Below are 25,578 nucleotides of genomic sequence, written 5' to 3' on the forward strand. Positions count from 1 at the left end.
TGGTCTGCAGAAGGAAAATGGAATAGTTTGAAACTTTGAGTGAGAAAAAAACCCAGAGTATGATAGGCACATCTTAATAAGCCATTCAGATGGGGAACTGGAAAACCACAGTGGCTAAGAGAAAGACAGATCATGGAGGACAGCCTAGGAGGTTTCAGAGGCAGAAGATTCCAGTGGGAACTGGACCATCAACCATTCATGCTACATTGTACATAGCAAAGAATCAGTCCACATCCTGCCAATGTCCTGAACACATGAGTTAGGAGGAATTGGAAAGTGATGAACTAAGTTGTCTGGAAGAGAATATTTTAAAGCAGTATATCATTGAGGATGTGGTATGGTTGGTGTGTGCTGACTACTTAGGTCCACACTAAGAGGACAAACACACACACACACACACACACACACACACACACACACACACACTGTGCAGTTGGTGAGGAAAGGGCCACAAGTTTAAAGATGCAGCGTAGGTGAGGTGGAAGCAACTCTCCTTGATAGTGTCATTAAAGAGAAGCATCCTACTCTCTACATGGGGGCAGTAGGAAAGGTACAGGGAGGGGAAGGTACCAGCTACTCTATACTCCAAATTCATTTGAAAAGAGTTTGAGTTGAGAATGCTATTGCAAGGATCCACTGTCCAAAAAATAGCCACCCAGGGGAGTATTTTCCCAGTTCCCAGTTATGCACTCAGGTCAATATGGATGTGGTAGAAAAGGAACAGACTCTGTCATAAGTAGGAGACAGAAGCAGGCAGTGGAGACCACTTGGTGCTGGTTTTGAAGCCATACAAATGTGTCCTTTACACAGAGGTGTGCCAAGGTTCTAGAAAGTCAATGAAGTCAGGCAATGTGGTGCAGTGTTAGATTCCCTGAAAAGATGCTGAGGATCCACTGTATGAAGCTTTGAAGATGAAGCCTAACTTGCAATGGAAAGCCCAGAGTGTTGGAGATTCCAGGACTATGGATATCCACCAAGGAAAGGTAAAAGCCATGGAGTGAAGCTGGCCCAAGAGAGTAGAACTGATGAGGAAGGGCTACCCAATCCACTGGGTCTCAGAAATGCTATCAAAAACCCATATGCTGAACATGCAGCTGTGGAATATGGTGTTTGCCCTGCTGGATTTCAGTCTTGGTTTGACCATATCTTCACTTGCAGAAGTCTGCCCTTTTAGATATGAATGTTGTTTTGCTTTTGTTTTCCTGTGCTTTGATTTTACAGGAGCTCATAGTTTAAAGAGAATGCATGTCTCAGAGTAAGGTTTGGCCATGGCCTTTCAAACAACATTGGAAATGTTTGGACATTTGGAGATGAACAAAATGCTACTATGTACTACATACTAAAGTAGTCATAAACGACTTTTGAGAGGCCAGGGATGGAAATATTATGGAATAAAGTGATATGCATGGTGTCAAAATTGACAAGGGGTTGACTTATAATGGTTAGTTAGCCATGTTGTCAGCTTGACTGGATTGAGAACTGTGAGGCACACCTTTAGGCATATCTGTGAGGTTAGTTCCAGAAGTTGAAGAGAAAAGACTCACTCTGAATTATGAACAAAACCATCCTGTGGGTTGGGGCCCCAGACGAAAATTGGAGAGGGGGCAGGGAGAGAGGACAAGGGAGAGAGTCAGGGAGAGGATGATTACCATAATTCTCCTCTCCCTGCACCCTGTTCACTGAAACGTGAGGGGTCCCAGTCACACACCCGTGTCAGCGAACATCACTATGACTTGCTCACCATGAACTGTATTCCTCTGAAATGGGAGCACAAATAAACCTGCACCTCATCTGCTTCTTTTTGTCTGGTACTTGGGTATCGTGATAGGGAAAGGAACTAGTGAAGCTACTCTTAAGTGTCCATTCTGAAAAAGTCAGCCTCATTCCCCAGGTCTAGATCTAACTACATGCTGCAAAATAAGGTAATAAAAGGTGCATGTGCATAAAGGATTAGCATCTGCTTGCTACGTCTACATGACTTGTTTCCAGGATGCCTAGCACTTAAAAACAATAAGCGCGTATCATTTTACACACCTACTGAAGGTCAGGTACTTAGAGCAGTTTAGCTTAGCATTCTAGCCCAAGGTACCTGGAGAAATGTACTTACCTCTAACCTTATCTGGTCAGGCAGATGTTTCTATATATTGGTGGGCTGAGGCCTCCATTAACCACAACTTGGTCTTTCACAGACTTCTTAGGTTCATCACAACACTCCTTCCCCTTCCCTCTTTGCAGTGGTTCCAAGAAAGCTGCACACCTAAGACATCAGTCTCTTTTATAACCTACCTTCAGAATTAATACCTCATCCCATCTGCCAGCCATTTCAGAATAAGGCATGTGGTCCAGTTCACACTTAAAGACTATTGTAAAGGTTTTATTTTTATAAATGATACCGTAAGGCTAGAGATGGGGAAATGTATATGGCAAGGTATGAAGGAAGAATCCATGTTCCTCTCAGCACATCACTCTCCAGAAACTTCTGCCTAGCCATTTGGAAGCACTCCAAGTCCTGTCCTTGGAGACTTCAACATATAGGCATAAGGTTTGTTTGAGAGTAAGTCCTATTAAGGGTCTAAATTTTAGATTCTTTTTGGTCTTTCATTCTTTTTTCCAGGGTATGAGACAGAACTCTTCTGAATATAGAGGATGGGGAGAATGTCTGTGGTCAATACTGAGAGTTTGTATGACCCACTTGAGTAGAAATTCTAGTTTCTATGGCATGCCTTAGAAAGGGAGCTATAGGCCAGAAGGTATACCCAATCGTGCACTTAATGTGCTCCTCCATAGGTTTTGAATACAGACTCCTCACTCAAAGAGAATAAATATATTCAGCTCAGAAGACTCTGCAGCATGGTTAGTACAGATGAGAAGAGCTGGCCCAACATAAGGGCAAAGTGGTACTTTTATTATATTTAATCACTGAGGCTGGGATAAGCTGGAAGTTTGAGAACAGGTATAGGTATAAACCAGATACCAGCATTAAGATTTTGAATGGAAGTATAAATTAAGCAATTCTTTTTCCATATAAGTGTGCAGGTTCACATGCCCAATGAGCTAAGAATGAAACCTACGGGTGGGTACAAGAGTTCTGAGTATTAGAGGTGGGTATAGAAGGTAGAAGCCACCTATAGAGCTGCAGGAAATACATAAAGAATACACTTCAAACTAAGTGGCACTTTTCAGTGTGGGATGCCAGGCAGCCACTTAATACTCATAGATACAGCTGCTTTAGGTAGCTATGGCTGGAATACCTACACTCCTTGCCTCCATTTCTCTCCCCTTGCTCCTAAAATTTGGTTTATTTCTCATGGCTACTTGTATTAAGCTTATTTTATGATTAAGTCAAACATGAGGATGAAAATGTAACTTTCCTTCACATTTAGTTGCAATTAAACTTTAAAAACTCTTAAGAGTATTTTCTGTATGGACTATATACCCTTAGCATATGACTAATAGATAAATCTCAACCTCAAAACCCTTCATATTTTGTTTTCCCGCAACTAAAAAAATAGCAATAAAGCAATCATTTTTAAGTTTAATATATCAATTTTGTTTTAATTCTTTTATGATCAGAAATAAATACTCTGGGGCAAATGGTTCTTCACAGTGGCTTTCCTAAGTGTTTTGCTATTTGTATAATTGTTTACGGGCATAAAATACATATTATCTTTGTTTTGTTAAAACTTTGGACCTTTTTATACTGAACCTAGTAAGACTGAAACAAACTACTCTTACAGTTTTGTAGGAAACACACAACTTCTTCAGAGGTGATTTCACTGAATTTAAACTCATTCCCGATAAATTCTTAGGCATAGGAATGAAACCGAACAATGCTTTCTCTGTTACAAACGCTCATGACTGGAAGCAGCACAAAACTTTGGACTCCAAACATTCAACTTGTTACCTGGGATGCAAAGTGTGCAAATTAAGTGTCAAGAGGAAACCAAAGTGGAGAAATCTGATCCAATTAAGACTCCCCACAGCTCGAGTTCTTCAGGGGAGGAACTCAGTGAGCACCAACACTGCCCTTACCTAAGGCAGAATTCACCTCCGATGGGTAACATGCCAACAACCAGTCTTTTAAAAACACATGTAAACTATTCCAGTTTTACTAATAACTTTATTTAAATAAGACACAGGAACTTCTATACTGAAAAAAATACAAAACAGAAGCCACACATTTCTTGTGTAAAGCCATATTATATAACTTGAATACTGTTCAGCGCAGTGGCTAAAATTAAACAGTCACCTATATACAAAATTTAAACAATTTCTGACAAGTTTCTACAGCTGGATGTAGGATACATTTGAGCTCACCAACTTCTGGGGGATTTACATGGCAAAGCGTAAGCTTTAACACATTTGGTTTAAAACTTTAATATATGCTAAAAACAAATGTACAACACAATATTTAGTTTCTCATGAGAAAATAAAAGCACATCACTATAAATATCGTACATAGATTTCATCACCAAAAAAGCATATTCAGTCCATATTTCTGAAATTGATAATGATACTATTGCATCTTAGACAAATGCTGAGCATAAGATCAACACATCATGTAATGCTAACCCAGATATTAGAAATTAAATGGAGGGCCGGCCACCTCTTTCCTATGGTCGCCGCCACCTCCCCTGCACTGGAACCCTAGTTTTCCCGCATGAGCAGGCGCACCTGCAGTGATCTGTGCCAGCCGTCCTCTTGTCCCTGCTGTCTTGGCGCGTGGACGACCGTGGACATAAAGAAGAAAGCCCTGTTCTGTTACAATGAAGTATTTTAATTGCAACCCTGATCTTTCTGAGCTTGAAGTGGTGAAGCCTGAGGACAGTGGGAGAGAAGGTTCCTACAGTCCCGTGTGTTTAGAACCTTCCTGTAAGGACTGTGTTAGAAACCATGAGAGGTTGTCTTTCATCGAGTCACCAATTGTGGGTCATGATAACAAGGAAAATCAACGTGTACAAAACACACTAGATAGTTCAAACGAACCAGACGAGCTAGAGGCCAGTGGACTGTAATGAGGACAGTGGCTACTCATCATTCACACAAAGTGACCCTGATGATGGCATCCTCATCCTGGAGAACTTCAGAAACAGTCCCCAGGCCCGTCTGCTGCCATCACAGAACCCGGACCAGCATCCCAACAAAACCCTGCTGCCTGTCCTGCATTTTCAAAGAGTGGTTTGCTCAACACTAAAAAAAGAATGGCAAGCAAAACTCTAAAGTGGATTGAGAAATGCTGAAGGAAGTTATCGCCAGCGGGAACTTTAGAGTGCAAAATATAATTGGCAAGAAAATGGGCCTGAAACACCTAGATATCCTGACTGAGCTCTCCTGGAGGGGATTTATGCACCTGTTGGCTAATATTTTGATGAAGCTCAGCGGCATGGACTTAATAAATCTGTCTAAAGTGAGCAGAATTTGTAAGAAGATACTGGAAAACAATAAGGGAGCGGTCCACCTCTACAGCAAAACCATGCAGAGAGTCATTGAAAGCAGTAAGTTGTCACTACATGCTGCAACTAGAGGATATGTTGTGGGCAGAGCTGCACTAACTTCTTTTCAAAAGTCATCGTCAACCTGGGCACCTCCCAAAAAAAAGATGTTCAGGTCAAGTCCTCCAGTCAGCGTGGTCAGAAAGGTTCTACCTACAGCTGGCACAACAAGTTCGTGGAGGTGGCAGACAATGAAGAACAAGGGAAGCCTCAAAGCCTGTGTTTGCTGTAATTTCCCTGCAAAATATGATCACTATTTAGAGGGAGCAGTCTACAAACGGGAAAGCTGTCAATTTGAATATTGTACAAAGTGTCTGTGTGGTTACCATAACAACAAAGACTGTTTGAATGGCAAGATCCTAAAAGCCAGCTGTAAAGTGGGTCCTTTGCCTGGAACTAATAAGAGTAAAAAGAACTTACAAAGATCGTGACCTTTTAGTAGATCAACTGTAGATCTTGGCTACTTAAAAAACAAGAACAAAAAAACCCTCCAACTTTAAGAAAGTAAAAATAATTATGATGCCTTTTGTGAATAGAGGAATTAATTGTTCATAAAAGGGCCAAGATTGACTTATAAAAAACAAAGTGGATGTCTATCTTAGATACTAAGACAGAATTGATTGGAGTTTTGGCCAGGGAGGGCTGTGGTCTGTTTGATGGAGCTGAGAGCACTTGCTTCAGTGTCAGTATCTGAGATTCGCTTTACCAAATCTGTATCATGCTTCTATCAACTTGAGTCTGTCCGCTTAAATGTTTGTCAATACGAGTTTTTTATATCTGTAAATATCTGTTTTCACGTGCCAAATAAAATAAGTACACATAATTTTGTTTAGTTACAATAAAATTGTTAGAGACTTAAAAAAAAAGAATTTAAATGGAGCTCATATTTATCTTACGGAACTAGTAATTTTCTTCCTTTAACCATAATCCACAAAATATAGTATTTTCATCAAGGCCTGAGATTATTAGGGTTAAAGGTGTCTGCTGCTGAAAAGATTGTTTTAAAAGGTTCCCCTATGAAAATGGCAAAAGTCAACTGAGTCCTTTTCTCCATGACAGTCTCTGTAACACTGACTGCGAGTCAGAACGCACCTTCAGAAGAGAGTATTACTGCAAACTTTGGTGGAAAGGAGAGATTGAGGTGACAAAATAGCACACAGAATACACACATCCACACATCCGTGTGCACGTGCATGCACACTCACGCACAGCATTTTGTAAAAATGAACACGGTATCATCACTTTATCAGCTCACCTTCTACTCACTGGCTCCAAAGGAAACCGCAGGTATGGCCTAAGGAAAACTGAAGAGTAACTGTAGACCGCGGTTCCCCTGACTCTAAAAACCACCAAACCAAACATTGTGCCACACACGTTAGGTGGAGATGGGAGAACTCTAGGCTCTCACTGAACTGAAAGCAATGGAACACCAATACAAAAGCGTCCCTTTACTTTTGCACAGGCTGTGCTGCAAAAAACAAAGTCTGAAGTCGGGCTCTCCAGGTGGCAACAGGAATCTCTATGGCTCTCTTCTATGCACTTTGTGGAGAACTTCTGTCAAGTCTGCAAGTTCAAGGCTATGTACTTGGGGTTCTGCTCCACTCCATGCGTTGTACGTCTTAACAAAATTATTCATGATAGTGTTATCTGAGGCTTAAATGAGACAGCTTTAAGCTATTGCTCTCAAAAGTCAACGAGAAATCTGCTTGCTTATGCTGCACTGGTTCTGAGACATACACATTCTCTCTACATGAATACAACTCATTTACCAAATACTTGAGGGAAACAGTAACCAAAATATCTCACTTTGTAACCAGCAAATTAGAATTTCCTAAAATGAAGCTAAACATAAATATGTCTTTAGATAAAAATAGTAGCAATTATGACCCCAATGGCCAGTATAAAGAAAAATCCTTATTTATTTCTGCAAAACGCCTCTTGCTTTGAAATGAACTCCAGCCATTCCTGCATTTAAATTTCATCACACACAATGTGGAATGTTTATGTAGGCTACTACTAACGCTTTATTTGCAACACTGTAACAGTCAGTCACTGAGCAATACAACTTGTTTTTTCTTTTTTTCTTTTTTTTTTTTTTTTTAAAAATAAAGCCACATTTACGCATGTTGAAACAGTGAATGCAACAGTTGTTCTACTGGTAACCACATGACAAGAGTGATGTCACACACCATAAATTTGCTGGTTCTCCTCATGTTCCCTATACCCAGGATTAGCATCTCCTAGGGATGAATGCACTTCTTATTCTAATGTGGAATGGAGTGAAGAAAAGGAAATGCATAAAACAAGGAAAGGCAAAAGAGTGATGTTCCCTCTTTAGCTCTGCAGCTGTGAAATATTTAATATCCCAATATGACATACATTCCAAGTTACCTGAGTTTAGACTTCAACTGAAGTACCTGAAGCTAGGCCAGAGGGTGGGCACTGTGCAACTGTTGTGGCCATTTTTCTTTTTTTTTTGCATTGTATGTATTATAGAAGTTAGAAACAAACACCTGGATCAATTGTAAACATAATCCTGAAGTACAGTATTTTCCATAGGACAAAACACAGCAAGACATTTTCTACTTAGACAGGCAACTTTTTGAAATAGAGCTTATTCATACTGAAAATGTTGGAACAAAACACAGGACACAGTACTAATCTGTCAGACATACTATGAAATGCATAGTCTCCACTTAAATGCTGAATGACACACACATTTTTGCAAGCATTACTGCTTTCCACAAAAACTGCTGAATATAAGTCGGTCCCTGCCAAGATCAGTGTTAATAGCTATTTTGTGATGCTAAGTATTTTGCTGTTGGTGATGTTGGGAAAGTTTGTCACTCCATGCAGATAGATGTCTGAGATCTCATTCCCAATCCATGAACCATGGGTGGAGACCAGCTCCCCCTCTGCTTTAGATCATCACATAGTTCTGAGTGGAGACGTGTTCCTCCACCTGCAAGTCCTGTAGGAGCTGCTGCTGCTGCTGAGATGGGTGCTGGGCAGAGGGCTCCAGGGAGTCGGCTGTGCTGGTGTCATCAGAGAGAGATGTGAAGGAAACCCGGGAGGAAAGCTGCTCTACGGTCAGTGTTGCCAGAGTCGAGCTCTGGCCAGAATTAGGAGAGTTCTTGAGCATCAGGTCAGAGGCAGGTAAGAGAGGGCCTAGAAGTTTTACAGGACAGAAAGCTGATCCGGTTGGGATGAAATTAACCTTGTTTTTGTCAGGACATGAAAAGAGAGGGGCCGAGATAGGCTGACGAGACCTAAAACCATAAAACAGAATTAGTTTTCTGGTCACTATAATGTACTTTGTGAATAACTTGGAGTTTTATAAAACAGCTACAATGTGAATGACAGGGATGAGTTATGTGCACACAGAGGAAAAACATCTTCCATAGCACAGGTCAGCTGGGAGATTATCACATACAGGGCACTGAAATGACATTTAAGGAAAAAAAATTTTCAAAAGGGCCAGGCAAATTTTTAGAGATCTTTGGTTTGCTTCCAATCATTGAGGAATAAAAAAGAAATTCTACACTGTACTTGAGGTATTATACACATTTAGAATGAACATCGCTAATAAGTATAAATAGCAATGATATTTATCATTTATTTGATTTTAAGCCCTTTCAACTTTTTCTGCATCTTTAGATATACATCTATCAGTACAGATGGGGAAAAACTGTTTGTTCTGTGGACTCTCAATCAGCCAAAAGAATAGAGTCCATATTCCCACAACACCCACTTTCCAGACTACACTAACAACTAACTGGTACACTCTCTGTTCCTTTCTGGGATGCAAGAGAAGCAGTCTGCATTTGGTACCCACAGGGACAAAGGAATGAATGAGTTACACCAAGAGCCACATAGTCATCTTCTGAGTGATAGATTCTAGATAGCATGAACCTCTTTTTCTAATTTAATTTCTAACCTGCCCACATTGAAAATGTACAATAAAAAAGGACAGCAAACATGAATTCATGAATACACATGCTAGACAGGTCTAGAGAGAAGCACACTGCCTTCCCTGTGACGTGCACAATCACAGGCCATCTGCACGCTACTTGCATGTGCTCACTAGTGTTCTTCCTAAATGTATTTGTTGGTCAGCTCAACTAACAGTTTTTGAAAGAACAATCTTAAAGATTAAAAGTGGAGCTTTTCAAAACAGAAAGTAAAAGAAGAGAGAAAAGTAGGGAGAATGCAGAGAGAAGGAAGGGAGAAGGAGGGGCAGAGGGGAGAGAGAGCAAGCGCGACAGTGTGGACGGATGATGTCTCAGTTTGCAGTCCTGGCTTATGTGTTTCTAGCAGCCCTCCGGTCCTCACTGTAGGTCCTTCTGTCTATTCAATTCTCTTTTCCAAACTTGTTTTTGGAACAAGTATCAGCTGGACAGAGGAGTTGATTCTTCTGTAATCAACCTCTCAGTACAAAGGTTCAGAGCCCAGCTGACAGAGAAGACATTACTTACGCCATTTCCTCAAAGACCTTGACTCGCTCACATCCCTCTGGGGGCTCCCGTTTGAACATGTAGCTGTTGTTTGGTTTGGGAGATGAAGCGTACTTGGGTAACGGTGAGCTACTCCCACTGTCTGTAAATTTAAAGCAGTTATATTAACTACGAGCTGAAAGTGCTGTGAAATGAAACTTGATTTCCAAACAGATGTTCACCACAAAGCCAGCCTCTTATCATTGCAAGGGTATTTCTAACAGCCTTGTGTAGTCCTTTTTTTTTTTTTTAAACAAAAACTTAAATTCAACAGTAATCTGCTAGGCCACAGAATATAAAAGGATGACATTTTAGCCCAGAAAAACTTCATTTTGAGAAAAATCACAGTTGTAATCTGAAAATGTGAATGATTGCAGTAATATGCATTAATCATACAGAAGAATTACAAGATTATAATAAGGGAGGGACTCTCTACATGATCTCTCACCTGTCTAACCAATTTAATTGCGTAGTTTTGTATATGAATAATTTTTATTATAAAAGTTCCTAATAAATAATACTTTTAAAACACCAGGAATAATAACCATACAGGGCAAAACAAGTTTGCAACATGTCTTCCATTTATCCATAATAATCTTAAAAAGCATAATTTGCCCAGATTTATACCTATAGACTATAGAGATTTCAGCGTAGCTTGCATTTTAGGCACTAATGACATGAAAAAAATCCAGAAACACTGCTCCCAAACATGTTTTCCTCATATTTTTGACCCAAAACAAAATGGCCTATTCATAAAAAGCTATAAAAACCTATGTGCAACTTCTTTTCCTATCTGGCAAAAGTGTTTGGAAATCCAAGTCTACTAAGATGCATCATTATCTTTGAAAGATGCCAAATTGTAAACAGATCTCTATAATAGTCCCATTTACCTAAGTTCTGACCTAATTCAAACCAATGCTCACTACTAAAATACCACATACATGATCTACTGTGATGTCTCATTTCCATGAATTTTGAAAAATGTTATTAACCACAAATTACATTACAATTTTGGTGAGTTGCTTTATTTTAGGATACGGAAGACAGTCCAGCACTCAGAAACTGAGTAATGTGAACATTTTTATCATCATGAGGTACATAATACATGCCTAGAAAGTATGCACTCTAACACTTTATTTTGTGCATATTTAGAATGTTAGGCTTAGAAATGCAGATTTATGCTTACATTTGAAAGGGCTGCCTCCCTGGCTGGGAAATCACACACTACTAGACAAGCTACAAAAGCATATAGTTTATCACTGTTAGACATATCTTACAGAATATGTATAGAATAACCTCTTGGAATAAATTAAATAACAGAATGAGGTTAAGTTTTTTTTATAGATTTTATGATTCATTATGTTATTTTTAGATTTATTCAGATTTAATGATTCTCTTAGACTCAACATTTACCTATTTCTTACACACAGAAGACAGGAGGGGAAGAAGATCTCTTGCCTGGGTTGATGCAGTGCACTCAAGAGCCCAAGTTTAGTGCTGTCTCTGAGTAAAGTTAAACTATTAGGACTGCTCAACTTCTAAGCGGTTGTGAACGAGACCTTGAGTTTCCCTCTCAACCTCAACCTTACTTTTCTAACAAATGGGTGATAAGGCCTGGGATACCTTATGGAGATTACCGATGAGCACATCACAGCCCACCAGTAAATGGAATCAATTTAAAGTCATGGTTTTGATACCTTTAACAAGACTTTCATGCCAGCAATTGGCATGTGACTACATAGTAATCAAGTACCCACGCTATTATTATGCAAGAAATGTCACATTGGCCGGCCTCACTTACATCAGCAAGCTAATTACAGTTTCTCTTTACACTTTTATTACAATTTCAAAGGACTCTCCCCAAATTAAAATTAGTTGTAAGCTAAATAACCTGAAAATGGATATATTTTTTCTGGTAATATTTTAAAATAAATTATTTTTTATCTTAAAGTTTTATTCTTATAATTTCAGAGATAGTAAGTGTGTTTTGTTTTAATTTATCCATTTAAACATTCATAAACAAACATAAATATGTTCAATACCTTAAATCTTTTTTTAAAAAATCATTTGGTTATATATGAGTATTTACATTTAATATATGATGACCTAAAAAGACAGTATAAAATAACTATAAGCAAATATTTGCTAATCTGACCTATTTCTATTTCAACTTAATTACTTATTATTATAGAACATACTTATGCATGCACAATACTAACACCAAATACAAGTAATTTCCCAAATATTTTCAAACAAATTAAAGCTTGGAAAATTTTAAATTACTAAAACTTGGAATTTTATACAGAAAAAGTATTCATTAAACCATGTGTATTTTTGCTTTCAGAAATGACTTAGGATCTCATATACTACATTCTATGATTCACAGTCCCAGTATAAAAGTAATTCACATGTATGACTGTTGAGTCATAGAATCAGGTACATAAAATCTTTATTATGGTTCTATTATAGCCCTATGTCATTACATATATTTTATTCCTATTAGATTATCAAATAAACTTACTTTCCAGGAAACAATAATAACTTATCATGTCTTTTTTTGTTTTGTTTTGCTTTGTGAGGTGCTGGGACTTGAACGTAGGGCCACACACGTTAGATAACTGTTCTACCCCTGAGCTCCATACCTAGCCCAAGCAGTGATTCATAACCCTAGTTTACAAGATTCATTAGAAGCATTTTAAATTCCAAAGTTCGCATCTCATCTCTCAAAAGAGCCTGGCTGTTATTTTCTCCTTTTGAAAAATCTAAGTGCATCTGAAATTCAGGCAAATTTGAGAAAGGAAAGTTAGGAGAATTAAGAATTCTGGTTTGCAATCAGACTACCTGAGTTTTACTTACATGACCCATGCTTTTGAGCCATAAAACAGGAATGACTAATGAGACACAGCTGTTTTAAAATAATAATGTTTTCAAATCCATAATATAAAAGGACTAAGAAGTGCCTAAACCACAGAAAATTCTCAAGAATATCAACAATGACAAACCTCTAATCTGCAAATTTTAAACAAGTACACCATTCAGAAATTGACTAGTCCACTTTCTTCAGCAGACGCTAGTAAAAATAAGAGTTGTTTTAAATAGACTGACACACACTGGTGCTATTGTAACATAGATAATATCCTACTTCTTCCAAAGAAAGCAAGGTTGTGTGTGTGTGTGTGTCCCCACACACATGTGCTCATGTGTACAGGTGCATCTGTGTGCATGTGTCAAAGGAAGCCGCAGGAAAATCTGAGGTTGTGTGGAGCAAGCCTGGCTGGCTGGGCAGTGATGTTCAAGGACCTACATGTCTCTACCTACCCAGTGCTGAGATTACAAGCACAAAAACTGTGCTAGGTTGTTTTGTACCTGGCTTCTAGGGATCAAAGTCAGGTCTTCATGTTTGCATAGCAAGCACTTTATAGACTGAATCATTTCCACAGCACCAATGATCTCTGGAATACCAGATTCTCCAGGAATGAAGCTGTCTAGCATCAAATCTGCGATGCTAGCTATTGACCATGAAGGCTAGATTGAGAGGTCTAATGTCTTGAAATTATAACCAATGTCTAAACCATTAAGAATCTTCAGACTATTTTGAAAAAAATTATTTTGAGGACATATACAGCAGTAACTAACCAAGAAATAAGAATATATTTATTCATTCCTAAGTAGGTAGTAGTTCACTATGAAAATGGATTTGAACAAAAACATTGAAATAAAATGTTAATATAATAAAAAGCCTAAGTTAGCCTATGAATTAGGTTAGAATTATGACTGACTAAATACAGGGGTCTAAACAGAAATGCTACTTTGATCAAAATTGGTACATGATCAAAATTTAGCAACTGTCAATAGGAGTAACTGTAAGGAAAGATGACACGTGTCTAAGTAATGCTATTTTCTTTTCTTTACTTTCACCAAGAAATAAAAACTCTGTAGCTCCCCAACTCCTTCATCAAAAGTACCTATGCCTACATCTGGGTGCCTTTATATTCATTAAGAGAATCACACTCTGCATGAACAACACACAATAGAATAACTTAAAAGGACAGCAGTATTTTCAAAGCAGTAATAAAGACACAGCCTCTAAATATGGACATGCTGTAAAGAAAGCTCTTCTAAGAATACTTTAAACATCTCCACTTAGCACCACACCTGTCAGGTATGGCTGAATTTGCTGAAGAGAAACCAGTGAACTAAACTAGACTGCCCGTCCGTCCTTACTGAAACTTACAAGTTAGTAAGCAGGTAACAGCAGGTCATATGCTTATGTAGGACTATTCAAATCTTCCTTTTGCTTACATTCTAGAATGAGCTCTAGCAGATATGAGTTATAATAAGTACTTTGAATTATGAATAATATAACATTACATAGACCTGTCCCATTATCTGCTATTGGTATGGTACAACTGTAAAAATTATAGAATGATAAGAATATGGCATTTTCTAGATTCTTATTATATACTTCCAGACACTGGAAATGTGTGCAATGTCTCATGAAGTCTTGGAAAAGATAAATGGGTAATGATCTTAGTGAGATAAATCTACAATTGGGGCAGTTTTAACATGTTATATAAAGTCCTTTGCTGGAATATTTTCAATCTGTAGTTCTACTATTAAGAAGTTTTAACACAACAGGGCAGTTTTAACATGTGATACAAAGTCCTTTGTATGAACAGTGTTTTCATCTGTAATTTTACCATTAAAAAAATTCCTCCAAGGAGTCCCAGTGAGATCTAGTGCTGATGGTGTCACAGAAGCCAGAGATCTTGAACCAGACAAAAGACACTGCAGTGAACATTTGTAAATGAAGATGTATGGACAGAGGGACAGACTGCGGGACACACTGGGGCACACTACAGCTTCCAGGATGAGAGAGTTTCTATAAGCTGTTTGTTGTTGTTTCATGTTTGTTTGTGTTTATTTGGGGGGGAGTTGCAACGGAAAGGGGAGAATAAGAAGGGACAGGGAGATGTATGACACTGGGGTGTGTGATGTGCAACTTACACACACAAAGAAAGTTAAAAAAAATTTTAATAAAAAGGAAAAAAACGTTACTCTAAAACCATAAAAAAGTTTTTTATAAATGGGTTCATGTTGAAAAACAGTGATTTTCAAGATAAGGTAGCTAAAACATATGTTTTCATAATATAAATCACAAAAGTAAAAAAGTCACAAATGTCAGCTTATGCTTAAAGTATAATATGGTTAAAATAAGAAATAAGAAACAGGAACTAAAAAATGTCCAAACAGGCTTTAAACCCTAAAAAGACAAGCTAAAAGCCAGGTGTGGTGGCACATGCCTTTAATCCCAGCACTCGGGAGGCAGAGGCAGGCGGATTTCTGAGTTTGAGGCCAGCCTGGTCTACAGAGTGAGTTCCAGGACAGCCAGGGCTATAAAAAAAAAGACAAGCTAAATACTCTTTATTTGCTCTTTGGGGACCAAGGATTGATTATGCTTAAAACCCAAAGTTTAGTAATACTAATATTTATGAGTCACAGTATAAGTTAAATTGGTATATAAACCCTAGCATAGGAAATTCCATCCACATAGCATATTTCCGTCAAGAAAATGTAGCTTAAACCACAAGTAATCAGTTTATGGATTCTTAGAACATAACTTTTAGTAGTTGGCCTGAACAAAATGGTTCCATTTACTTCATAATTATAACACTCAATGTTTCTACAGTACCTTGCAGCATTGCAGAGCTTCTTAACAACTGACTCTGTAATGTGTAAAGCTGCCCAGAACCCACGGCAAGCCGCAGCTGGCATCCAGGTCTTTTGGTTTGCCTGGCACTAGCTTGGCCACCATCAAGGAACACTGGCAGAGCAGCTAAAAGAGCGAATATTTTGATGCTGCCATCTGTACTATATATATTCTCCCTTGCATTTAGACATGATGGTGTAGAAGGACTTAGGCCAACTCTTGCGGCATATTTTTGACAGTGTGACTATAAGAACTGTCAAGATGAGAGCGCTTCTCCTGAACTGGAGTTGTTTAAATGAGATTTAGGTGTTATTTCGCTATTAGGCTCAGCACATGGGACCAGGCTGCTTAAGTCTCTAGGTTACCAGAAAAACCCTAAGAAAAGAACAGAACCCAACCCAACTCAACCCCATCAAACAAACTAAAAACGAAAATCTCCATTAAACAGGTTCTCCAACAACTGGCCTTTTCTGAACAAAGTGATTTTGTTCTGGCATTCCAACTGATATAGTCAAAACAAACAAACAAACAAACAAACAAACAAACAAACCAAAACAAAAAAAACCCCAACCCTCCACCCCCACTATTAACTAAAATTCTTAGTTGAAATTTATACATGATTCATGAGGGACAGATATTATAAATAGGCAGAGACAATATTAGCAAAGACAGAAAAAGGATAAATACGTAATAGAGGAATACTATAAATAACTAGCTCACCAGCACACCTTTCAGTAGGACATATAGTCACTGCAGCTGATTCTCTCTCTTCCTTGTAAGAATGGCCTAAGTATTTTACCAAAGAAATGTCTGAGAGCAACTACAGAGAGTGAAGTTACTCCAAGGAGATCTTAGCGGACTAGAAAAATCATAGTTCTATCTCCACAGGTGATAAAAAAACAGCAAGAATTAGACAGCTTCCACATTTTTTTCTTAACTGAATATAAAAAGAGCCAGAGTTTAGTACAGAAACATAAATTATAAGGCAAAATAGGTATTAAAAAATACAAACCACTCCAAAATTTAGATTTTGAAAGAGAAGCCACAGGCCAAAGACTATTCTATAGTTGATATATAATATACAAGCTCCCTAACCTGATAAACCACTTTCTTTTTTCCATTTAGTATTCAAAACATTGTTTAAAATACTAAATATTTATGAGAGCACACTATCTTTACATTCTTATTACTAAGGTTATAACTTCCTTAAGGAAATGAACATTTTATTTATCTCTGTCTACTTTCTAGTACAGAACCCGATGTGCAGCAAATGCTACCAAATAGTTAAGTAAACCAGAAGAAAAGAGCTCAGTTCAAAAGGACAGGCCTCTATAGCCAGCCTTAAACATACATGTGTATGTATATATGCACATATAAATTTTAAAACACCATTTTAATGTTCTTTTTATAATGATACGTGCTTTTCTTAAGATCTGTAATTTTACATGTAGGCCAAACAGTTTTCCAAGGAAAAATATTGTCTAATTAATTATAATCACAAAGCAATGTCTCAAAGCTAAACATAGTAGGAATTTAAAGAAACTAATGAGATTTCCTTATAGAATGTGGGAAAACCATGTAAATGTTTCTCAGATCTACACTGCCTCTCACCTTCTCTCACACTGAATCTCGCCTGTACCGGAAGCTGATATGGCCTATTTCACTTTCAGTTCTTGCCACTCTTACACTCAACAATCCTCTGCTCCAGCCTTCACAGTAGTAGGGTTACAGGCCTGAGCCCCAGGCTTGCTTCAGCAGCTCAAACTCCATAATTTGAGACCGATTTTATGGTAAATTTTTTTTGTATTCTTTTATATGATGGTTCAATTATATTTTTCCCTTCCCTCAAATCCTTCTAGATCCTCCCACCCACCCCCAACTTCATGTCCCCAACCTCCAATTGCTCTAGTACAATTTTTTCCTGTTTTTCTGTTTGTTTGTTTTGTTTTGTGACAGGGCATCACTGTGTAGCCCTACCTGGCCTAGAACTTACTATGTCAACCAAGCTCTGCTTGTCTCTACCTCCCAAGTGTTAGGATTAAAGGTGTGTGCTGCGTGACCAGCCCTCTAGTACAACTTCTTAGTGAAATGTCAAGTTTTTAGGTTTCATACTCTAAGCAAAGGAGAGATGTGTAAAGATATCTCTAATATACTTAGTGGAATGTGTCCACAAGCCCGGCAATAAGATAAGGATCAAAGGGAGAGCTACTTAAAAGATATAAAATAAGAAGACAAAGTCCAAAATAGCTTTCATTTACCTTTTCATAAGAAATATGTAGAATAAACCAGATAAACAAAAGCATATAGAATATACCAACATCATTTTATTTCTGTGAAATTCCTTTCACAGGTAAAAACTAAACTGTGGTATAGGAAGACAGACTTGAGGTTACATCAGGGGAAGGATGCTATCTGGGAAGACTGAGAGCACCGTATGAGACAGCAGACTTGAGGTTACATCAGGGGAAGGATGCTATCTGGGAAGACTGAGAGCATCGTATGAGACAGCAGACTTGAGGTTACATCAGGGGAAGGATGCTATCTGGGAAGACTGAGAGCACCGTATGAGACAGCAGACTTGTTTTACATCTGTACCTTGAGCCTCCCTTTATGGATACCTACAGATATAAAACTTCAGGTGGATCCACATATTTTACATATACCAATATCACAAAATAAATTATAGGGAACAGTACAAAAAAACTGAGTAAGGGGCTGGTGAGATGGCTCAGTGGGTAAGAGCACCCGACTGCTCTTCAGAAGGTCTGGAGTTCAAATCCCAGCAACCACATGGTGGCTCACAACCATCCGTAACTAGATTTGACTCCCTCTTCTAGAGTGTCTGAAGACAGCTACAGTGTACTTACAGATAATAAATAAATAAATAAATAAATCTTAAAAAAAACTGAGTAAGATATTTAAAACTTTTTGTTATTAATGGCTTCTATCTAAAAAATAATTTTAGTTTCTTTGAAAGTAGTCAAGGAACATGGAAGGTGAGCAACTGGTACCCCTTCTGAAGCTAGGTCTTAGAGACCAGACTCAGAATCATGTAAGCTGTGGTGTTCAAACATTTAACCTGAAGACAGCAGGGGCACAGAAAAACTATCTGAACCTGATAGGCAGTGAAAATATCAGTTTTCCAACAGTTAGCAAAAATCTATCTATAAACCTTAAAGTGATATTCTGTAGGTACAGTCTGAAATTTCCCTAGTTACTTAAAAATACAGTCACAGGGCCAGAGATCAGTGTATGTCTATAACCCTGGAGCTTGATGGTCAGTTGGCTTAGCTGAGCTGGTGAGCTCCAGGTTTAGTGAGTAATCTTATCTTGAAAAAAAAAAAAACCGCAGTGGAGAGACTAGGAAGATGGCTCCGTAGATAAAGTGCTTGTTGCATGAGGACCTATGCAGTGATGGGCATGGTGATGTGCATCTGAAACCTGGGGCTGTAAAGTAAGGACAGGTGGATTCTAGAGACTCCCTGGTTATCTAATCTAACCAAAATGATGAACTCCAGGTTCCATGAGAAACGGTTTCAAATAAAAAGATGGAAAGCCTGGAGAGATGACTCAATGGGTAAGAAAACCCGCTATCCAATTTAGTCTGGGAACTCATGTTTAAATCTCCATCACCCACATTTTTTCTTTTTAAATGTATTCTTCTCTCATATATTACATTCTGTTTCCCTTCCTTCCACCACTCCCACCAGTCTCTCCTCTCTGACCTTCTCCTCCCCCTAGATGGACCCCCCTCCCCCCGTCTACCCTCAAAGAGCATGCCTTCCAGGGATATCAGCCATACACATAAAACCAGGCACATACCATAACATCAAGGCTGGACGAGAAAAGGATCCCAAAGAAAGGCAAAAGAGCCAGAGATAGCCCCCTGTTCCCACTGTTACAAATCCCACACCAAGAACATGAAGCTACACAACCATAGCACATATGCAAAGGTCAAACCATAGGGGCTCCTTCATCTCCTCCTCTTCCACAGGACTCCTCGAGCTCCACCTAGCATTTCATTGTGGGGCCCTGCATCTTTTCCTATCAGTTGCTGGATAAAGTCTCTGATGACAACTATGCTAAGCTCTGGTCCTAGCACATTCCACTACCCACATCTCAACTGGGCAGGACTGCATGTCCCTTTAAGCCTCCGATTGGTAGGTACAGAGGCAGGCAAATCCTGAAAGCTCACTGGCCAGTCATTCTCATGCAAAAAGCATGCTTTTGGTTCAGTAAGAGACCTTGTCTTAAGGCAATGAAAAATAGAGGAAGGCATCTCATGTCATACTTTAGTATTCACATATGCATACATGCACATGTGTACCTTCACACCACAACACTCATTCTCAAGATACTCTTAGAAAATATTCCTCCAAAATCACTGAATATAAACTCTACCTTTAGACATAAGAAATATAAACTGTATCATAACCATCAACTCTGAAAAAAAGGAAAGAAAATACTGACATATAGTTGTAGCCAATCCACTTTATAGCTTTTGTTAGCTGTTAGAAACAGCCACTGTGCTTATCTGACACATTTATGGAAGATGTTGGAGAGTTACAGAGGAGGAGAGTGAAACCAATGAACAAACAAACCTGTAATAACTCAATGTTTACACTCTCGCCATTCAACACAGGGAAAGGTGGGATAATGGCCCAAGACACAGACTATAATGAGCAATAGCAAGCCTTCCGTATAAATGGATGACTTCATTCTCACCTTTATCACGATCATAGAGCAAATCTTCTGTTGAACAAGGACTTCCATCCTGGGATTCCGGAGGACAAAATGGGGACACACAAGGGGAGTGGCTGCTACAGCTACTGCTGCGCTCTTGGACAGAAGGTGTCTGGGTATCTATGCTTCGAGTACTACTGCTCCTGTAGTGAGCAGGGAGTGGAGCTCTTCGACCATCTGGTATATCCAAAGGCTGCAAGAGGAACACTGGTAAACATGTGGGTGATACAAAGTACATCCTATTTATCACAAAGCATGAGGCATGTCATCAGATTTTATATTCTACAAGTGGTACCACCATAAGTTCTCCCTCAGTGAATAAACACAACATTTGTATCTTAAGAGTAACTTCTGGGCATGTTGCCTTTATTAAGGTTATATTTTGCTTCAAATTGTTTCCCTTAAAAATGACAGGGCTCCAAGGCAGCTCCAATGATATGTTTTAAGAGCAGCTGAACTTTAACAATGCATCTCCACATAGTGTCATGAGCACCACATAAACACTCGGCATAAACTGAACATTCAGAGAAATCGCTTTCACATGCAAGTAAGGTAAAATAAAAACCTCACATTGGGAGTGTAAATTTTCACTTTATTCATTCCTCACTAATTAGATCCCAAGAACTTTGTTTCCTTTGAAATCACCTAAAATATCTAATAAAATTTCATTAGTACTCAGTGGAGAATAACGAATCTCAATACTGCTAACGCGGCATATAACTAAATATGACTATTGATGATAATGTTGATAAGCAGAAAACAGGATACTACAATCCCAATGACAGGTTTTGAACTAGGGGACTCACTAAAATTCATTAGTATGTTATTTTGCTTCTATAAATAAAGAACCCACAGTTTAGAGTTGATGGTGACAGTGCCAATTAAAAATAGTTTAAAATGCAGAAAATACCCAAAGTACAAAATTTCTAAAAAAGTCAATGTTTTAAGTTATAAGTTTGTAGATAATTCTAGAATTCTGAAATGTGTATCCTTACAAATTAAGATACAATTCATTTTCAAGAAATGTTTTATATTGTAGTAAAAAGTTTTGCCTTGATGTTTTTAGTAAATAGATAAATTTGTGAGTGATAATCTTTCAAATATAAGATCGTTTATTTCCTTTTATTACTATTTTAAAGCAAACATTTTAACAGCAAACAACTAAGATGTGTTAACAATCTCCATTCCAATAAATTCCTTTATAGCATTATGTCTATAAAATAATGTAATATATGATAAAGATTAAAAATAACACAATGTTCTGGGAAGATGTACATATCAAAATGTAAAATACAAAAATGCCTTGATAATTTCACTACTAGCAGCCTGTTTGTAGAAGTATGCAATGTTTTATAAAGCACTGACTATGACAAAGATGGAAAACAATCTAACTCTCTGATAGGAACATTTTAAGGTATAGTAATTCTTATAGAGACTCACTACATAGGCTAGTATAGGTACAGAAGAACCTATGAATATTGCTTATATCTGCTGATCTATAAATACTAAAATCTAGAAGATTCAAAAAGGATCAAAGACATATATGTAAGTGTGCTGGCTAGTCTTATGTCAACTTGATATACACTCTATAGAGTTATTTGAAAGGAGGAAATCTCTATTGAGAAATTGATTTCGTAAGATCTGACTATAAGCCATTATCTCAATTAGTGATTGATGGAGGAGGGTCCAGCTAACTATGGGTAATGCTATTCCTAAGATGGTGGTCCCAGTTTCTGTAAGAAAGCAGGTTGAGCAAGCCATCATGGAGATCAAGTTAGAAAGCAGTACCCTCCATGTCCTCTACATCAGCTCCTGCCTTGGGTTCTTGTCCTGACTTCATTTGATGATGAACAGCAATATGGAAGTATAAGACAAACCTTTCCTCCTCAACTTCCCTTTTGGTCATGGTGTTTTGTTGCAGCAATAGAAACCCTAACTAAAACAATAAGAGAGAGAGCCAAAACTGTAAAACTCACAAATAATGCAAGAGCAATCATGGGACCATGGATTAAGGAATGTACATAGAAAATAATAAGCTATAAGCTAGACTTCATCAAAAATGCTGTTTTTCAAATAAATCATCAAGAAAATGGAAAAATTCTCATAATGTTTCCACATGAGGTATCTGAGGATTTATATCTACAAAATAAAGAACTTGGCAAAAAACATTTATATCTCAGTAATAAAAAAACAGTCTGATTTAAAATAGAAGAGAAATCCCCCTAATGAAGACCCACAAATTATCAATAACTTAGGAAAAGATGTTTAGTACCACTGGTTCCTGGGAATGCAAAGCGACATTATGATGGAATGCCACTCTGCTCCCACTAGAGGTTCACCAAGAAAGATTACTCAAACATTTAGAGAAAATGTAGAGAAATCTAACTATGTTACATGACGGGTAGGAATGTAAAACAACACAAATGCTCACATCTAAACACAAGAGTTATAGTCCTATAGTACTACTGCCCATGCTAGTCCTAAGTCCATACACAAATGAAAAATATATATACAGAAAAAAAATTGTAGCCGGGCATGGTGGCGCACGCCTTTAATCCCAGCACTTGGGAGGCAGAGGCAGGTGGGTTTCTGAGTTTGAGGCCAGCCTGGTCTACAGAGTGAGTTCCAGGACAGCCAGGGCTATACAGAGAAACCCTGTCTTGAAAAACCAAAAAGGAAAAAAGAAAAAGAAGACAATTTGTAAAATGTTTATGGAAGCACAGAGCAAAGTAGAAACCACTGATATGTGCTGCAACCCAGGTGGACCTTAGACATGCTATGCTAAGTGAGAACAGCAGTTACCAAAGGCCACACAATACATCAATGGTGGCCTATAGCAAAATATATTAGCAAGACAAGAGATGACTGACAAGGATAGTGACCAATATGGTATTTCTGTAAAGCTGTTTTCACTCCCTCAAAGTGCTTCTGAGAAACACTGTAACATTAAAGAAAATGTAATTGTACCTTCGACACTTCTTCCTTTCCATTGTTTTCTTTGATGAATACCTTTTCCAATTCAGGACTTATTCCTTCTACATTGCAGGGTACACGGGAAACAGATGATTTTGGCACTGATATGTTTGACAGAGGCATAGGGACTGATCTTGATCCAATAGCCTTTGAGGCAGAAGACAGAATGGAGTCAAATTATTTACTGTCAAAGAACAATGAATTAGAGTATGATACATCTTAAAAATTGAATAGCTAAGGATGTAGCCCAGTGACAGACATTGTTTAGCATATGTAAGGCTCCTCTGTATGCTCTTGCCATAAAAACAAGATGCAATCAAAAATTCCTTAAAATATAAACTCATTTAACTCATTTATTCCTGATACTTCAAATATTGTAAATTTTTAAATACATATACAGAAATTTAAATTACAAAGGAAGTTAAAAACATGAAATCAAAACAATCTTTCAAAATCTCTAACTATAAAGGTATAACTATATAATGTATGCATTTGATCAGTAGAACAGCAGATAACATTTTCAGCACTTTTTAATGTCTTTTTTTGTTTATGGGAAAGTATAATTAAAATTGTGGAATTTATCATGTGACTCAACTGCAGTCCTGGGGATATACCATGATATTTACATGTTAGTACTTTTGTTTCCATTTTGTCAACTGTTAAGACAATAATGGAATTATTAAGCAACTTAATAATATTAAGTTAGGAACTTAAGTAACTGAGTAACATTAGGTTGTTTTCAAATATATTCCGCAGGATTTTTCAAAAATTAGCTAATTCTCACAGCTACTATTAAAAAACCCTTGAGTGCAAACTCCACAGACAGTCCCACACCATCTAGAGGAAGCTCCACTCCCAGGTGCTCTAACAGGCTCAGGATCATAGGATCAAGGTGAGGAGGACACAGCATCTATTCCAACATCACCAGGAGTAAATGGGACCAGCAGAAACCAGAGACACAGGAACCCCACCTGACCAGTGGCCCAGGTTCCTTCCAGTCTGCGCCAGTTTACCTTCGGTGCAAACTCCTCAGCCAGTCCCACAAGGCAAGTCGCACAAGTCCACCCAGAGGAAACTCCACTACTGAGCACTCTAGCACACCCAGGGTCACAGAAGCAAAGGATCTGAGGATCCCAGGAACTTGGTCACACCAGGATCTCAGGGTCCCAGAGCCAGATGGATTCCTAAGAACTCTGACACACCCAGGATCCCAGAATCACAAGATCACTGAGACAGCTGGACTCTGAGGAGTTCTGACACAACCATGATGACAGGAAGGACAGGCAACAGTCAGGTATAGCAAGGGCAAATAGCACTAGAGATAATGAGATGGCAGGAGGCAAGAACATAAGCAACAGAAACCAAGGTTACCTGGCATCATCAGAACCCAATCCCACCATACTAAGTCCTGGATATACCATCACACCAGAAAAGCTAAAGTCACTTCTCATGACGATGGAGGACTTTAAAAAGGACATAAATTAACTCCCTTAAAGAAAGAACACAGGTAAAGGGGTAGAAGCCCTCACAAAGGAAACACAAAAATCCCTTAAAGAATTACAGTCAAACACATCCAAACAGGTGAAGAAACTGAACAAACCCATCCAGGATCTAAAAATGGAAGTAGAAACAAAGAATTCACGACGAGAGAGAGAGAGAGAGCTCTGGAGATAGAAAACCTAGGAAAGAGACCAGGAGCCTTAGATGCAAGCATCACCAACAGAATACAAGAAATGGCACAGAAGATACTATAGAAAACATTGATACAACAACCAAAGAAAATGAAAAATGCAAAAGATCCTAACCCAAAACATCCAGGAAATCCAGGACACAATGAGAAGACCAAACCTAAGGATAATAGTTATAGAAAAGAGTGAAGATTCCCAACTTAAAGGGCCAGTAAATATTTTCAACAAAATTATAGAAGAAAACTTCCCTAAACTAAAGAAAGAGATGCCCATGAACATATAAGAAGCCTACAGAACACCAAGTAGATTAGATCAGAAAAGAAATTCCTCCCATCACATAATAATCATAATACCAAATGAACAAAGAAAGAATATTAAAAACAGTAAGGGGAAAAGGTCAAGTAACATGTAAAGGCAGACCTACTAGAATTACAACAGACTTTTCACCAGAAACTATAAAAGCCAGAAGATCCTGGGCA

General features: G+C 38.2%; 1 protein-coding gene and 1 pseudogene across 3 annotated transcripts in view; one reads left to right on the forward strand and one right to left on the reverse strand.

Moving 5' to 3' along the window:
- Positions 1–4,660: 4,660 nt before the first annotated feature.
- On the forward strand, positions 4,661–6,068 carry LOC110295935 (F-box only protein 5 pseudogene; annotated as a pseudogene).
- Positions 6,069–7,550: 1,482 nt separating this feature from the next.
- Positions 7,551–25,578, reverse strand: part of Glcci1 (glucocorticoid induced 1) — an 82,254-nt gene continuing 64,226 nt past the window's right edge. For all 3 annotated transcript variants that reach the window (XM_021164342.3, XM_021164341.2, XM_021164344.3), the window contains exons 5-8: positions 23,406–23,558; positions 20,421–20,631; positions 9,968–10,088; positions 7,551–8,761 (exon numbers count right to left, since the gene is read on the reverse strand). In XM_021164342.3, coding sequence (XP_021020001.1) covers positions 8,413–8,761; positions 9,968–10,088; positions 20,421–20,631; positions 23,406–23,558 — 834 coding nt within the window. In that variant the 3' untranslated portion in view covers positions 7,551–8,412. The remainder of the gene's footprint in view (positions 8,762–9,967; positions 10,089–20,420; positions 20,632–23,405; positions 23,559–25,578) is intronic.

The sequence above is a fragment of the Mus caroli genome, unplaced genomic scaffold (genome assembly GCF_978045245.1).
Source record: "Mus caroli unplaced genomic scaffold, Mus_caroli_1 scaffold_7, whole genome shotgun sequence".
NCBI lineage: Eukaryota > Metazoa > Chordata > Mammalia > Rodentia > Muridae > Mus > Mus caroli.